The following is a 17,410-nucleotide window of genomic DNA, read 5'->3' on the forward strand; positions in this document are numbered from 1 at the left end:
TAACTGAAATATTGCAAATGAGAGCAATATCAACTCTGAATGATTTTGGGGTCTAAACAATTACAACTTAGAAAGAGTGCAAATAGGCACAATTACAATGCTGAACGATTACAACTAGGAACGATTGCGCCTAAGCAATTACTGCTCTGAATGATTGCGGCAAGAAGATGCTTTGCAACTCTGAACAATGGTGTGTTTTGAAGATTTCAACAACGAAAGATTGAAACTGCGAACCCGTTGCAACTCTAAACAATTGAAACTCTGAGTGAGTATAACTAGGAGCAATTACGTCTAGGAGTGATTGCAGTGTTACGCAATTACAATTCCAGATTAATTCAACCAGGAGTGACTGCAACTCAGAGAGATGGTATCTCTGAATTGTTGACTCATTCTGCTGATGGCAGATGGGTGATTGAACACTCGGTGAATTTCAGTGCAGTGGACTCGAAGTCACTCTGCAGTCTGAATTAGCAATCGGAGCAATATTCTTAGGTTTTTTCGGTAAAGTCACGTAGGTAAAACATTAAAATTAATAAAAGTAAAATAAAATAAAAATCACGACGTTTCGCAGGCAACACAAGCTTTCATCTTCAGGTGGAACCGTCACAGCCACGACAGCTGTATCAAGTAAATGAGAGATTGCAGGAGCTACCACTCCGTTTATATGCCATGCACTCTTCATTATGAAAAACATCGCTTTATATTTAACAGTGCCCTGTGTGTTACCTGGTTGCCAGGACAAAATACACAAGGATAACACACAAGAGTAGAATTTTGATTTAAAGCTTTCGTGACTGCAGGGATTCACATTCTTGGTTCTTTCGAAATGTCGTGAGAATTTTATTGTTTTATATTTGTATTATTTTATTGTTTCCCTGCTACGTGACTTTACCGAAAGAACCAAGAATATACACAAGAGTTGGATCGACAAGGTGGCGCGGTCGGGTATAACGCTTGCGCTTCACAGCCAGAAGGACATGGGTTTGATTCCTGACTCGGGTGCCTTTGTGTCAGAGTTTGTATGTTTTCCCCCCATTCTGCATGGAGTTTTTTTTTTCTGGGTTAATATTGAAAGCAAGAATTTAATTTGCATTGCGTCATTCACGCCAATTGCATCTCAGAACGCTGCACAATAATTATTACATGTTAGGGCTAAATAGTTGGGGTCACTCCAGTCGGTGTTAAATTCTGCAGCTCGTCTTGATAGTTAGGAAACGGAAATATTATCCGATCACGAGTTTGATACGCGATGAGCTGCACTGGGCTCCCTGTTAAATACAGGACTGCGTATCAATGATGGAGTAGTACCCCCTGCTCCCCTCCAAAACATTGTAATCTGTGGCACAAAGCAAAAAACACTCCCAACAACCGGCCACGGAAAATCGCGGACTTCAGGAGTTTTAAGTCACACATTTCTCTTAAGCCGTGAATAAAAATCCGGCTTTATAGGAGGAGCGGTGATTGTGACTCGCTATTCTAATATTTCTGTGAAAAAAATGTGGATTCTAGGAGTTTTCCCATGTTTTTTTCTCAAACCCCATTTGTGGCAAATTTACCAAATAGGTGAACATTAACGGTATTTTTAAATTCACAATGTACTTAACATTTTTTTTATATAAGCCGATCTTGAAAGTTTTTACCAAAACTGCTACATTAAAGTTGATTGTGAATTTCATAGCTATTGACTGCTGATGCAGGAACGAAGGAAATGGTTTATTTGACCTTGGTCTTCTTTGCAAAATTGTACCCAAATTGTGGTTACAATAATTGAATAATGGCCTAATGCCCATGGATAGGATATTATTCTCAAGCCTGTCGTTTTGAAATAATTGGTGGAACAATAGTCCTCTCCGTTTAATTCATTTCGCTTTTCCACAGTGATTCATCCAAGATGCAAACAGTCCATGTCCCGCTCAAATATAATCGCATTTGATGACCTGACATGTCAAAATTCTGCATTATCTAAACATACCACAGTCCTTATAGGGTGGATGGTTAGTGAAAAGGTATGGAACGCTCTTACATATACAACACACAGCGCAGGATTTCATTTACACAAACTTGAGCATGTCAAGGAGCATAAACAATCACGCAAACTCTGGTCATCCTCACATCGCGTGCTTTCAGATGCCCTACGGCCGTCTGGAACGCTCTTCCTTCCGATAGTAGGAAGCCACTGGAGCTATGCACTTCTAAATCTAAATTGAAAACTACTTTCTTTAGAGCTGCTTTTTCTGTTTAGTTTATTGTTCTCCACCCGCACCTCCGATTAACATGGTGGGCTACGTACGGTGCGAAAGAAGCTTGGCATACGTACGTACAACTTCTAAATCAAGGCTATTTAATTATTGATGCCCACGTGGCTTTATCTCCGATTTATATTTGGACGGTCATGTTCTTTTTATCATTCTGCTATGCCGGCCGCGGAGGTGTGTGTGTACACGCATGCCACCGCTTGTGAAATAGGTGGGAAGCATTGGGGAGAGCGAAATAATGGGAAATGTTATTGGCCAGTTGTCATTTTTTTGCTGTGAGCCACACACCGAGGGTGATTTTTTTGTGGCAGTATCCAGGTTTTTTTGCGAGTGGCCTTACGCACGCCATGCTCCCAACCTACAGCGGTTCCTTATCAGCCCTCCTACAGACGGTGATATTAATGGAGGCGTCTTTGCGAGTTGCTTGATAATGTATGGAGCTTTCTCATGTTTTACCTTTTGCTATCTCCATGAATTACTGTCTGGAATCTAGTTAAACCTGTTGCATTATGCATGGGGTTGTCCTACGTTGGCAATGCACGGTGATTAATAGCTCGGGTTTTGGATGTATGTTTTCAAGCAATATTGGGTAATGTTTCTTGCGATAAATGGATTTTGGAGTTTTAGCAGAAAATAAGTGAGTAAATAAATATATAAAGACTCAGTAGGGGTCTCTGCACTTCGTGATGTTTGCAGAAAATGAGAGAAAATTGGATCCACAGTTAAGCTGCGTGATGCCAGGTCCTGTGTTTTGTAGTCTGCACTAAGTGCATTATAAGTGAATGCGTCTGTGCTTCATATTCTTAATGAGATTCTGAGTTTGTACATGCCTTGTGTGTGTGTGTGTACGTGAATATGCACACGCGAGTGTCCACGCGGAGTGTTTCTGTGACGTGACGGGGATGAGGCACAGTTTGTCCGTGAAAATACATTTCGCATTCGATTTTAACAGGCACGTCGTATCGCAGGCTGCCGCCCGAGCAAAAAAAAACATAAAAATTCTGCATGTTGACCTCGGCTTATGTCTGATTATAAGTTTGGATTGAAATTGGTGAGGGGAGGAAGAATTAATGTTTCTTTAATGGAGCGCGCAAGCGTGTGCCTTTGTGCAGGCGCGTGTGCAGGCGCGTTGGTTTGCACGGTGAGTGGATAAAGACAAAGGTCACCTGTATAGCCTTAACAGACCATTGGGGCAAGTACTGGTAGTGAACACCTGTGAAGGCCGCCATGGCGCACAGGGGAGGGTGGCCAGCGCTATGCTCTGCTGCCTTTGTCTCCCTCATTGCCATATTTACACCCTGCATTATGTACTCATTTGAGGCTGAGTCGACCTAGGGGATGCCCACATATCACTGGTGTTGGTGGATGTGAGCGGGTATCAAACTCGGGTCGCCGGGTTCGTAGCGCAGCGTGCTAACCGCCACATGCTCACATGCACACACATACACACATACACACACACGTATCCTTCTGCTCCATGTACACAGGCCCGCCACAGATGAATGGCTTGATTCTGTAGCATACTTACTGTACAGACCTGGCCATGTGCAGGGCAAGTTTAATTAGTACCCTGGGATCAGATCTGGAAGGTGCTCAGGGGAACTCTGTTCGTACAGACAGGCATCAAGCATACAATGTATGTTCTGGTGCCAATTAGCGATGGCTTCTGGGATTAGGGAAAGGCAATTGTTTCAGCCGAGAAACGTTGAAAGTTTCTGTGCACACAACAGTTTTTTTTATGCTTGAGTCCCTTGTTAAATGAGTGTTGGGACAACACACAGAGTATGCTTTGCTTTGCCATGAGCATTTAAAAATTAAAGCCATATTTCCACATGAGCAGAAGCAATTGTTATGTATCTTGAGCGTGTTCAAATAGCCAAACAAGCTCTATCCACCTTGACACAACTCAGAGCCATTGTCACCTTTGTAGCTTTGAAGTACAGCACCTTTACGTGATTGATCGTATATAAATTAGTGCTTTTTTCTGCCTTTATTATAGATATATAAGGCTGCTTATTGCAATCCACCCAGGTGATCTTTGGCACTGTGGTAAAACACTTGAACAAATACATCAAATTCAGTGTCAGCAGGTGCTTGTAGAACATTGTTTATTTGTCGTCAATACTTTTTGTTAGAAAATATACACACACACACGTACACGCGCGCGCGCGTTTGTCAAGAGGACATGAGCAGTGGGAACTTGAACGAGGATGTGATGTTCTGTGCTTCACGGTTGGCGGTAAGTGCCGTGGAATCCACAGTTTCTTGGAGAAAGAGGTGTTTGACCACGTCGAGCAATGGATGGTTTCATCATACTTGGTTATAGCTGGCGTAGGGTGTAGAAGCTCTGCCTCAAATAAATGTCTTTACAGTGTTTATTTTTGTGGATTGCACACAGAGCATTTCCAAAGTACCTTGTGTTGGGTTTAATATGATTGGCACTCATTTGGGCATGGTTGGAATCTTAGGAACGAATAAAAAAAAGTTGAATTTGCATTTTTTTTCTTTTGGTCGTAAAGTTTTGAGACAAGGCTTCCGAGCTCATTCGTACCCATGTTTATTTTACACGAACGCATTTCACAGATTTGAGGTTCCACTAACATAGGTCATTTTAGGTAGAGTTGATAGGCCCTCAGGCTTGGCTGCCGTAGGGCTTCTACCACAATGGACTGGACTCTTCTCCTGGATGTCTACACGAGCACATACACGGTGCTTTTTCTGGGAGACTTTGCTGTTTTTTCATGGATTTTTCTGTTGCGCGTAATCACTTTAAGATGTTTCTTGTTCATGTTTTTTATTTGTTGCGGTTGCACCCGATTTAAGAGCCGAATGGCTCACAGGGCTATACCAAATAAACTGAAACTGAAATCTGAAACTGTGATTGGTAAAAAGATGTAACAATAAGGAAGATGCGTAGAATTCCACAGCATTGTGAAATGATATTACTATCAGGAATGTGAAAGCTTTTTGGCCAGTGCAGGAATACCACACGCACAACAAGGTGACATACAACTCCAGGAAGTGTACAATGTAGTATTTTTTAAAATGTAGTTTCTGATGGCCTCGTGACCTTTATAATTAATGCTTTATAAATCTGTGTCCTGTTAAAATGTGTTATTATCCTTTGTAAGGGTGGAATGATTCACAACCCCCCCATATGTGGAAATTGAAGAACATCTGTGCTGACACGTGCACTGTGACACGGTGTAGATTACTGTCGTGTCACACTCTGTTTGTCGAGTGTCTTGAGATGCGTCTGTATTTAGTTGCTAAATAAATCCAAATTGAATTGCACTGCACGTGATAAACTGTATAAATCACACGTGAGTGACCCTAAATAACAATGGTTATTCTGTCTCTTTCCCCTGAACCTTCCCCGATGATCCCTGCTTTTTCAAACCCACCGCCTCCCCCCCACCTCCGCTCGCTTTTGCTTTGCAGTTGTTTCCTTTCTCTCCTGTTGGTGGCGGCCGTCGTTTGGAAAATCAAGCAGAGCTGCTGGGCCACGAGGCGTAGAGAGGTGAGTGACTGTATCCGTGCAGAGCTGCTGGGCCAGGAGGCGTAGAGAGGTGAGTGACTGTATCCGTGCAGAGCTGCTGGGCCAGGAGGCGTAGAGAGGTGAGTGACTGTATCCGTGCAGAGCTGCTGGGCCACGAGGCGTAGAGAGGTGAGTGGCTGTCTTCGTGCAGAGCTGCTGGGCCAGGAGGCGTAGAGAGGTGAGTGGCTGTCTCCGTGCAGAGCTGCTGGGCCACGAGGCGTAGAGAGGTTAGTGGCTGTCTTCGTGCTGTCGGCACTGTGGCCAAAAGCAATACTTGCACTTCACCCAGCACTGCACGCAGTGCTGTCCATGCAAGACCAACAGTGATTCCGCATCTAATTGTATTCTGTGTTTGCAAGCACCGGTCTGTCTGTCTATATATATGTGTGTATGTGCGTGTGTGTGTGTGGAGTGGTGGCGCAGTGGTTAGCGCATTGCACTATGAACCTGGTGACCCGAGTCCGATTCCCGCTTACGACTAATAACAGTGGCGAATATTTGAACCGGTCCTGGACCCTTTCCCTAGGTTGACTCGGCCCCAAATGAGTAGCTAGTGTGATGTGCCACTTGGGAGACAAAGGCGGTCGGGCGTGGTGCTGACCGCCTACCCCCTCGTGTGCTGTGCCGGCCTTCATAGTAGCTCGCTAACAGCACATGCCCCAAAAGTCTGTAAAGGCTATAAAGGGGATCTTGGTCTTTCTGTCTGCTTGTGTTTCCTTGTCAAAGATCCCCTATGTACTCTACAGTTGCATTTGGAGGCTTTTGCCCTCTTTTCTCTCCGCCTGATGAAGACCGCTTGTGCTGCGATCGAAACGTCATGGGTTTTTTGCTTTTATTTTTAATTTATTTTTATTTTCTATCTACGTGACTTTACCGAAAGAACCAAGAATATGAATTCCTGCAGTCACGAAAGTTTTAAGTCTAAATCTACACAGGCTATTGTGGGGCGCGATAGCGTAGTGGTTAGCATCATGTGCTCCAAACCCGGCAACCTGAGTTCCATTCTTCCTCGTAGCCAATATCGGTGATGAATAACTGAACCAGTCCTGGGCCTTCCCTAGGTCGATTCGGCCTTAAATGAGTACCTGCTGCCATGTGTAAACATCAGAATTGGGGGAGACAAAGGCAGCCAGGTGTGGTCCTTATGACCACCCCCCTGTGTTCCGTGCCGGCCTTAAAAGATGCACGCTAAAAATGATTGCCCCAACAGTCTGTTCACGGCGATGTGAGAGATCTCGCACTCTATGCTCATCTCCCCATTCTGTCTCATCATCGCCGACCTCCATCATCCAGCCTCACTAAGTGGGCCTTAAAATTGACCACGTTAATAATTGTGCGTGTTCTTTTTGCAATATTACAGCATGTTATCCGTCGGAGTTTGAGTGCAAAAGTATCAGTAATTTAGTATCGTCTTTGCTCCGTTTGAAACAAGATGCGGTAAATAATCCAGCATCATTGTGTGATCCTTCGCACATTCTCACCTGCCATCTGTACGGTCGAGGAACCATGCCATTTTTACATTCTTATGGGCAAATTTTTATCCAAAGTTGTAGATTCAATGAGTCATTGCTAATCCTCTACATGCCTATCTCATTAAAAAGTGTATCCCTACGCTAACTCATTTCTAATTATAACTGAAAATAATTATTTTTTAGCTATTTGTATGATTAAGACTGGATATTGAGTTTCTCTTTCCTTTTAGCTTAATTGACCCGAGGCTGCTTAACAAAAGTGAATGATATATATTAATCAATTGTCATGGCTCAAGAAAAAAAATAACTCATCCTGTGCAACATAGCGTAGCAGTATTTTAGTTTCTTTCGTTGCGTTCGAGTCGGATGACATGCTACTTGTTACAGGGCAAGGTCGGGTGGGGGTGGGGGTGCTTGGGGTTAACGCAGCTTCTGTGTCCAAGACTTGAGGTGGCCTCCTCCCAGACCAGACACGGAGCGCTCGCGCCCGCACGTGCTGTGTTGGCCTGGGATGTGCGAGCGTGCGGCCACAAATAGCCATCCCGTAAGCGTCGGCGAGTCACGTGGCCCTCAAACGTGTCCAGCTAGTTAAACCGACCGAGTCATGTGCCACTTTGTGGACAGTCAACAGTGGTTCGTCCTATGGGCTGGTCATAGGAATGCAGAATTTCCTCCACTCACTTCATGGCAACCAACTGGGATGAGCATACCTGCAGTAGGGCCGTGTTGAGGTGGCGGAGAGGGGGGGGGCGGTGTCCTAACTGGACATTTGTCCAAGGCCCCAAAAACTTAAGAGGGGCCCAAGAAAAACAAAGTGCAACAGCTTACATTTACAATGCACTCGCATCGTAGGAAGCGTCTCAAGAGGGCAGATTTACAAAGAAGAAAAAACTGGAGGGAATGGAGGAGACCCGAGCCAGGCAAAAGGGAGAAAAGCAGAAGTTAAGGAGGCTTCCCCGAAGATTTGGGGGTGGAAGAGAGGAAGGCCTGGAGGAGAGTTTTTTTTTTAAATCGGAGAGAGGGGAGCAGCCTGGGTAGGGAGTTCCAGAGGGGGAACGGGGTGGGTAGGGGGGGGGGATAGCTAAGCAGTTTAAGGATGTACAGTTCAGATAAAAGTTTAGATTTACTCCATACAGCAAGCAAATTCATGAAGCAAGCATAATTCATCTTGGGAGGAAGGGGGGGCGGATCTATAAAGAAAAAAACAATAATCAAAATGTCTAAAAATGCAACCTTTAAATACCCAACCAATATTCGCTGCTCACGTGAACGTTAATGAAAACTGACTTAAAGCCTTAGTAACTGCAGGAATTCATATCGCGAGAGAGCTACCGACGCAGGAGAACTTTTTATTTTCCTTCCTCGGCAGCTCTCTCGCTATTTTTATGTCACCTGACGATGATTGCTTGTGTTGCGATCGAAACGTCGTGATAATTTTGTTATTTTTCTGTCTACGTGGCTTTACCGAAAGACGCAAAGAATATGTTAATGAAAACTGTTGAAGGCCCACAAGTGCGCCTTGCTCGCTTCACGAGCACGGCCTGCGGGCGAGAGCACGGTTGGAAGCGAAGCCAGCGTTGCACGAGTTGCGACATCTGTCCCATCGCGTCACTCAGTCGCTCGCGACGCGTCACCGGTGGGGGGGGGGGGTTCTGAGGTCTTCGCGTAGTCACCTCGGGGCGACCAATCGCATCCGACGGCCCGTCGCAACAGTCCGGTGTGACATCACCGGTCCCACAATCCCCATTCCCCTGTTTGGTTTGTTTCCTGCCGAGTGGCGCGCCACGTGCTTCTGGGGACAGTCCGCTGCGTGCAGAACTCTGCTTTGTAGTCTGGGCCACTGCAATGGACTCCCCATTTCCTGAGCACACACACCTCCCTCCAGTTTGCTATGCTGTGGCGTTTTGAATTTGCATTTAAATTTGAGTACAATTGCTTTTGATTGTAGGCTTCGATGTAACTGGCCGATGGGTTTATTTTGTTTCAGCATTTTCAATGCTCAGAAGGTTTCCCATGTTGTTTCCTTGTTCAAATTGTGAACCAGATCAATGTTATCTGCCCAAGTGCAGTCAGTCACTAAACCAGCAAGCAAGGAGTTGTGTTACATATTTTTGGCTATCATCTAGAGAGTGGAGATTGTGCATCGACTCACGCCGCACATTTGTATTTGCTCAAATAATTCAAGCCGGGGGCCTCTGGTTACCACATGGACGTGTTTACACTTCTTAAATAGGCGTTCTCACCATCAGACGTGCACACACCACCAGGGATACGCTCCGTGTATACGCATCGGTGCACACATATAAGTCAGTTCTGCAAGATGCAGTGGGAGAGATAACACGCTCATGAATAGTATGTATTATTGAACGTGCGTGAAGGCGAACACTACAAACCCCTCCAGCCCACATTATTTGTTGTTCCTCGCACTCTCCTTCGCTAAAGTAAATCACTCGCCACGTGTCGAGGCTCAGGCTCGAAACAGACTGTGGCTTTTTGTGTTCATCTTATATAGTTTGAGAGCTTTTGAGATATAGATATAAAAAAAAAAACTGTTGACACCCTCGGATGCCAGTCCGTGCATCACTACCGAGCGAAGCCAGCGTTGCACGAGTAACATTGACTGGTAATTTCGCAATCATCGTCTCTCTAACTCTGGGGAAATACCCACCATGCAACAACCCTGTGTATTTGTCCGTGTTAGACTTTTCAGAAATGGTTCACTTCTCTACGAACCCAAAGGGTACAGTCTAGACTGCTCGCAATAAGTAAGTTTTGTTATGCTGAACCACATCGTTTCGTGGTTCCAAGTTATGGCTTTTTTGTCTATGGCAAGGATGCATGACAGTGCTTTCATTTAGTGTTCATATATTTTCTTTCCAGTTCTAACTTTTGTAAAAAAAAAATGCCCTCCCTCTTCTATTCTCTTTGTGCTGTCGGGCATCATGTCAGGAGATGAAAAATCATTTCAGAAGTACTGCAGAGTATAACCCCCCTGCCCCCACTTGTGTTAGACACTGGTCTGTAGAAGAAGACATTACAAAACTACTTTTGAGATCCCTTCAATTGATCTTGTTGCACTCAGTCCCAATGAAATTTTCATTTTGATTTAAAGCTTTCGTGACTGCAGGGATTCATATTCTTGGTTCTTTCGGTAAAGTCACGTAGAAGGGAAACAATAAAATAATAAAAATATAAAACTGAAATGTAGTCACATTAAATGCGAGCCTATAAATGTAATTCAGTTGGGGTTTTGTGCACTGCTCAGAGACGTACGTCAGTTGCGACTGTCGACTCACCGGACTTGAGAACCTGGTTTAGAATGGCCTGTCCACGTTCTAAACCAGAATCTCAGTGGGTGCCACCTCTCAGCATTGTCACCTCTGAGTTACCGAGCCAGCGGTTAAGAGCCCATTACCACAGGACAGTTTTCAACAACTGCCAATGCTCCAGCTTATCACGGACAAACTGTCCCGTTGATGGATTACGGTTCGGTTTTGTTCCCGTAAAGGATGGTGTCACGTGTAGTGATGGTATCAACCATTCATTGGTTCTGCCACCGTTCACCTGGTGCGGTGTTTCTCTGAAGGTGTCACGGGCACTGCAATATGAGGCCGGCATCTGGCCACAGTGGCATGTGGTATCTCGACTGGTCCTGGGTTTTCCACCCCTTTATCAAGCCACACTCACCAACCTGGTGAAATATGGTCAAACAACCCTCATGGCTGAAAGGGCATGGGAAGGGCCTTCATTCAACAGTGGATTGATAAAAAAATTACTGTTAATTTTTAATTTATTTAATATTTGGCATAATATGTTAATCGAGTTCCTCCCGAAATGGGTGGTGAGGACCCCAGTAATGTTTTTTTGGGTAATTTTATTTTTAAGTTGCAATTAAAACATCGCAATGTCCTCCTCTGCTGACGACAAGGAAAGCCTTTATTCACATCGAGTGAATTTTCAAGAATTCTGCACAATCCTCGGCCTATCTTCTCTGCATTGCATTCCATCTATCAAGTCTGACAACGCTTTAATATGTGGGGGGGGGAAATGTGACGTGTTGCGTGACGACCCGGGTCGACGTGCTCCCATTTGGGTTCTGAATTCACTCATGCGGACGTCCTGACTGATACGGGGGTTATGATAACCAACACAAACCCTGGGCTTTGATACAGACTGAAACTTTGCTCTGATGCCATGGGTTAGAATAGGGCTTCACACGTGAAGTAAGCTCGTCTAAACCGCAGATTAGACGGTGCGATACCGAGCCGGTAGCTTTTGCCACATATGTACATCGTTTTCCATTTCAAAAGTTAATATTACAGCTGAGTCTTTTTTGAGAAAACATAAAAGTTGCAGCTGTTCAAGCGGTGAACATCACGGATGTCATGTAAGAATTTTTCGTGAAATGCGATGTAAATTGAGAAGTTATTTACCATAACAGAATATTAACGGGAATAAGTGCATGCAATCATGTGCTTATTACAATATTTTCAATGCACTTACCACTAAATATTACACATCTGCATTTCTAGTAATTTTCTCGAACACAAAAACATTTAATTTTGCTTACGGATCAAAAAAATTAGTTCAGTTGAGAGTTGTTAATATCCATAAAAAGAATGAACAAATAAAATAAACATTTGTACGAACATATCAAATTAAGGATCCTGAAGGCAAGGCTGAAATTGAGATAATTCAACGGAGGGATGGGTTTCAGGGAGATTCAGACTTTGTCGAAGCAGAGGGTTTGTAAGAAAATAATAAGACCAGTATTGACTTAAGGGTCTGAACGTTGGACTCACCAGGCGAGGGGAGTGGGTGCTGTGCACTCCGGATATAAGGATGATGAGATGGATCTCATGGGAATCACAACTGGATCGGATCGGAAATGAAGAGACAGGTCAAGGGAGAATGCAAAACGCGGTAGCAATCTCGGACAAGCTGAGAGAGAGTCAACTCGGCTCGGCTCGAACGTGTTGGGAGGAACAGAGGGCGGTGAACGTGGGAAGCACCAGGAGCCCAAGAACCAGGGCCTTGGACAGAGGTGGTTGAATCTGGATATGAAGGGGACTGTGTGAGTGGATGTTGTGAGATGATGGCCACGGACAGGAATGAGCTCACATAGAGGATCAGGAGGGAAGACTGCCCACTTGAGTGGGGGGGGGGACAAGGCTAGGAAGAAGATGACAGCCAGAGGCCCTGGAACGTAAACAAGATACTGGGAATCACCAGCGATTGAACATTTATCATCTCAGTGTTTTTTGGTCAGATTAGTTCTCTTGAGTGGATATTCTCTATAAACCTAACATTTTTTATACACGTGTGTGTGCTTAGTAAGGATATTAAAGGGATATCAACATCTATTCATCACACGCATCATATCATAAGAACCAATTATTTCCCATTCATACGCGTACACAAATTATATCCATTTATATTCTGTAAATTCTTACCACTATATATTCTGTATGCACCACCGGGGGCATGAAAGGGTTGCTGCTTTGTGGATCAAATCATACATTGCTTTTTCTTCAAATCATGGAGGGGGTGAAGCATTGCATGCCTAGTGTTGAGAATTTTTATGAAAAACATTCTGAGAAGTACGATTGTTTGAATTCGATAGACTTTCATTGTTATTATGAAGCTTGTTTACCAAGAAAAGCCTTGCTTAGTCTCAAGACTCTCTTTTTCACGAGGGCCCTGTCACATTTGCTCATTTGCAGGGGCGATGTTTTTTTACGTGTCATCTCAATTGAGTCATTTTTGCGGATAATTTTGGCATTGGAGTTATGAGGCCAGCACTGGTTACGTTGTTTGTGTGTTTTGCTTTGGAAGGTAGACAGTGGAACCGGAGTAAGGCCTTGCAGAACAAGGCGAAGAACATGAAAGCTCCACGCAGAAAGATGCGCGAGTCAGACATCAAACCCAGGCCCCTCTTGCTGTGCGCTATGAGTGTAAACAATGCACCACCCTGCCACTTACTTTTTTTACGTATAACTGCACGTGTGCAATAGTTAGTGTGCAGTGCAACGGTTAGCGCACTGCGCTATGTATGTAGATATGTTGAACTTTCGCGCCGTACGTTGACGACCGTGCTAATCGGAGGTGTGGGGAAAGTACAACAAACTAAACACAAAAAGCAGTTCTAAAGAAATTCGTTTTCAATTTAGATTTAAAGTGCAAAGCTCCAGTGGTTTCCTAACCCAGTGACCCAAGTTTGATTCCCACTCACGGCCAACACCAGTGACGATTATCTGAATGGGTCCTGGGCCTCTCGTAGGTCAACTCAGCCTCAAATAAGCACCTGATGCGGTGTGTAACCATCACCACTGGGGAGACAAAGGCGGCCGGGCGTGGTGCTGGCCACCCACCCCTTCGTGTGCCGTGCCAGCCTTCATAGGCGCTCGCAAACAGCACTTGCCCCAGCAGTCCTTTAAGGCTATATGGGGGGGCTTTTGTCTTCGGAGTAGGTCGTGTTGTTAATACCTTGCAGCTGCAATGTGCTGAAACTTGCGGTGGGGGAGGTTGGCCTTTGATGAGCGAGGAAATGATGCAAGCCCACGTAGCTCGGCGTGACTTTGACATGATCTTGATGGCGACCTTTGTTTCTTGCGGGAAATTGACTAGCGTCGTGATTTAAATATCGAATGCAAAGTAAAGGTCTGAAATGTTAAAACACTCGCAGAGCAAATTTTTTTTTCTCCAAGACATTAGTGTCGGCCTTCTCCACGCTAGGTTTTGAGGGCCAACCGATAGATGTGAATTAACCTCTTTAAATGGTGGCCGGTGGTTACATTTCCTCCGTACTCGGTTTTTGTGCTGAGGGTTAGTTTAAGTTAAACATTTTTTTGTTGTTGCAAGAATGGGGTGATAGTGGTCGTTCTGCTCCGCGAATCCGTGTAATATAACTCTCGGAATAATTTTAATTCCTTCCCAAAATACTGCAGGTAGACTTCAGGTGCTTAGGCAAGTTCAACACTTCAGCAGTGTCAGCTCTCCCCCCCCCCCCCCCCCCAATTGCTGTGTAATCATCAGTTTAGCTTATTAACATTTAGCATGCCTGTCGGCTTCGGTTACTTTCAGCTCCCACAGCCTCGATATCCGGGCCCGTCGTTAAGTCGGCGCCGGAGGAGAATGCAGTTCGGATTGCGAGAGTTATAACGGCGCCCGACTAATGAAAAGCGATCTAGTTCTCGACTCTGAAACTCTGAGAGCGATAAAAAACCCGAGAGCGAAACTCCCCTGCTGCCAAACGCGGCTGTGCAGAGAAGAAAAGTGAGACTCGCAGGATGGTCGCGTCATAGGCCACTGCTTCGGATAAAAAAAAAGTTTGTGTTTCAGCAAACTCGTCCCCCCGTGCAGATAATACGCTACATTAATCATTAAGCGGCCACCTGGGCAATGACACCGATATGAGCAGAAAACGTTTAATAGGAAGTGTTCGTAGTTGCATTGCTTATTGAGAGGCCAAAGTTGCTATTTGTTTTGAAACTTCAAGTGACGGAACATTCTGAAGCAACCCTGCATTGCTAAGTAATCAAAATCCTTTAATACACCCGTAAATATTACAAGATGTGTCATTGAGTGTGTGTGTGTGCATGCTCACGTGAGTAGAGTTGTATTTGTTGTGCCAATTTATGTGAACTAGATTATGAGTATCGATTGCAGCGCATGGGAGATGTCTCGCCGCGTACTAATGGTGCATTGTAATGTAAGCAACCACTTAATGCGGCTAAATTTTCCTTTTGATCGCAAGAAAATTGTGATCTCCTGGCTCTCCAGTTGGGGGTCTCTTTCTAACGTGATAATCACATTTTTGAAAATGCCATTCTCCCACAGTGCATTCATCCCATACATTTAAATATGTCACGAGCAGCCCCCACGTGCTTTGGATGTGTTTTTACGTACCCCCCCCCTTCCCCCGTTCCCCTCCGGCCGGCCTGTCTGCCAGCCAGAAAGACAGCAAAACTCTTTTCTAACATAGTATGATAGTGTGATAGCATGTCCATCATATTTGCACGAAATTAACGGTGGGTGGGAGGGAGCGAGGTATGACGTCATGCACGGTGGGTGATGTTACCACTGCACGATTGCACTTGGCCGCACGCCAGGCAGCAATGCAGGCATGAATTCAGCCAGCAAAACCTTTTTCCCTGGAAAAGTACGATGCTCTTGTCAACTGCTAATTTAGGTAGAGGATTTTTTAATTGCATTAAATGCCGAATTAAATAGAGAACATTTTGCTCATATCCCACGTGCAGATAACAAAGAGTACAGCCATTGGATAATGATAACATAATGGGCTCATGACATCAAGAACCCACTTAGACTTTTAATCGCCCTTATTTTTAGACATGCACTCGTATGATTGTTGCTTGGCTGCACTGAACAACTGTTAATTCCCACGCCGTATCTGACAATATTTTTTCTCTTCAGTTGTGTTAATGGGCAGATATATAAGATAAATTTCGATTTGAAGCTTTCGTGACTGCAGGGATTCATCTTCTTGGCTCTTTCGGTAAAGTCACGTAGAAGGGAAGTAATAAAATAATAAAAATAAAACATAATAAAATAATATAATAAAAGAAAGGGCCAAGAAGGATATATAGGATAGTTAATTATTCATGCACTAAGTCTGATTTTGGTGGGACCGCTTTCGATTGACTCGCCTCTGGAGTCTGCGTCGATGCACAGGGGCGGCTCTGCATCTTGACCTCTGCTCTCTAGAGCTTTACCAGTCTCTCTCGTGCTTTTGCGATTTCCTACATCTGTTGGTGAATACAATTAATTTATATGCGTATATATACAATTTAGTTCACCACGTAAAGATTGACATGAAGTTCAATTGAAAGCGGTCTGTGTGCATTTTCCTTAATTTTGAGTGTAAATGCACGTAATATTACTCGCAGGTCATAAAAAAAAAACATTTATTAAGCGCCTTTCTACAAGATACTCAAAGCGCTGTTTGGTGATGCTTTCGCGTTTCATGCATTCCTTTTTTTCCAATGAACATTCACAGTGACTGAAATACGATTGGGAAGGTATTTTCAAGAGAATCGGATGCTGACCGATTGCTTATATTTTAGAATTTTCCAGCAGCACGTGATGCATTATAGCTTAAGACACGCGTCTTGAAGAATCGTACTGGTTTGTTTTTGCAGGTTGCGTCATGTTTTATGCATGTTGCTGTGTTTGTGTTCAGCAAGTTTATTTAGTGGGTTCAGGCTTCACGTGCTGTCATGAAACTTCAGGGTCTTCACAGTGATTCGCCCAATAAACACACGCTGCATGGTAATGTTGTGGCCCTTACAGATCCCGTTGACAATTGCTTCCATCACGGAATGATATCGTAGTTACATCGATTGAATTGTAAAAGCCACTGTTCCATATACCGTGTGTGTGTGTGTGTGGCTTCACTATAAATTATTTGTTCCTATTACGGCAAACTTCTCAAGAAGACTTGCACACTATCTGGTGCCCGGCAGCCAGAACGATAAGTTACACGGCAACAACAGCCACCATTTGCCACGAAGCGACAGTGACGTCACCCCCGCCCTTGTGCCAGTTTATGACGGAACACGCACACACACTCCTCCAGGGCATCGTTGCAATACCCCACTGCCCTGTCTCGATATCCCGTAACGATCATCTGGAGTTTTGAGACATTTTTTGGCTTTGGTTCCACAGAGCCTGTTGGGCAGCACTTGTGGGGGGTGGGTTTCCTAATCCGAGAGCGTTCGCAGTGGTGGCCGCCGTGACACTTGCAGCCGGGTGTGTGTTGGCCAGCCTATCTATTCATAATCAACGTTTTTGGGTTTAGATCGCGTTATTTATAAATGTGTCGTAACCCTCCACCACCCGACACGGCCAATCAGTAAAAAAGTGTCACGTTGACAAAAGACAAATTAGTTCACTGCTTTAGCCCACCGGTCTGTTGAAGCGCGAAACCACAACATTTACAATTTGAGTACACCGGTGGGCTAAAGCAGTGAACTAATTTGTCTTTTGTCAACGTGACACTTTTTTACTGATTGGCCGTGTCGGGTGGTGGAGGGTTACGACACATTTATAAATAACGCGATCTAAACCCAAAAACTTTGATTATGAATAATATTGGTCGCGAAAGCCTCACACGTGTTAAACAG

The 17,410-nt window shown here is 44.5% G+C and overlaps 1 protein-coding gene across 2 annotated transcripts in view; it reads left to right on the forward strand.

Moving 5' to 3' along the window:
• The window catches only part of ATRN (attractin), a 298,845-nt gene that overhangs the window by 213,563 nt on the left and 67,872 nt on the right, over positions 1 to 17,410 (forward strand). For both annotated transcript variants that reach the window (XM_078599563.1, XM_078599564.1), the window contains exon 26: positions 5,697 to 5,775. In XM_078599563.1, the coding sequence (XP_078455689.1) occupies positions 5,697 to 5,775 (79 nt within the window). The remainder of the gene's footprint in view (positions 1 to 5,696; positions 5,776 to 17,410) is intronic.

This window comes from Lampetra planeri, chromosome 12 (genome assembly GCF_965212315.1).
Source record: "Lampetra planeri chromosome 12, kcLamPlan1.2.h2, whole genome shotgun sequence".
Lineage (NCBI taxonomy): Eukaryota > Metazoa > Chordata > Hyperoartia > Petromyzontiformes > Petromyzontidae > Lampetra > Lampetra planeri.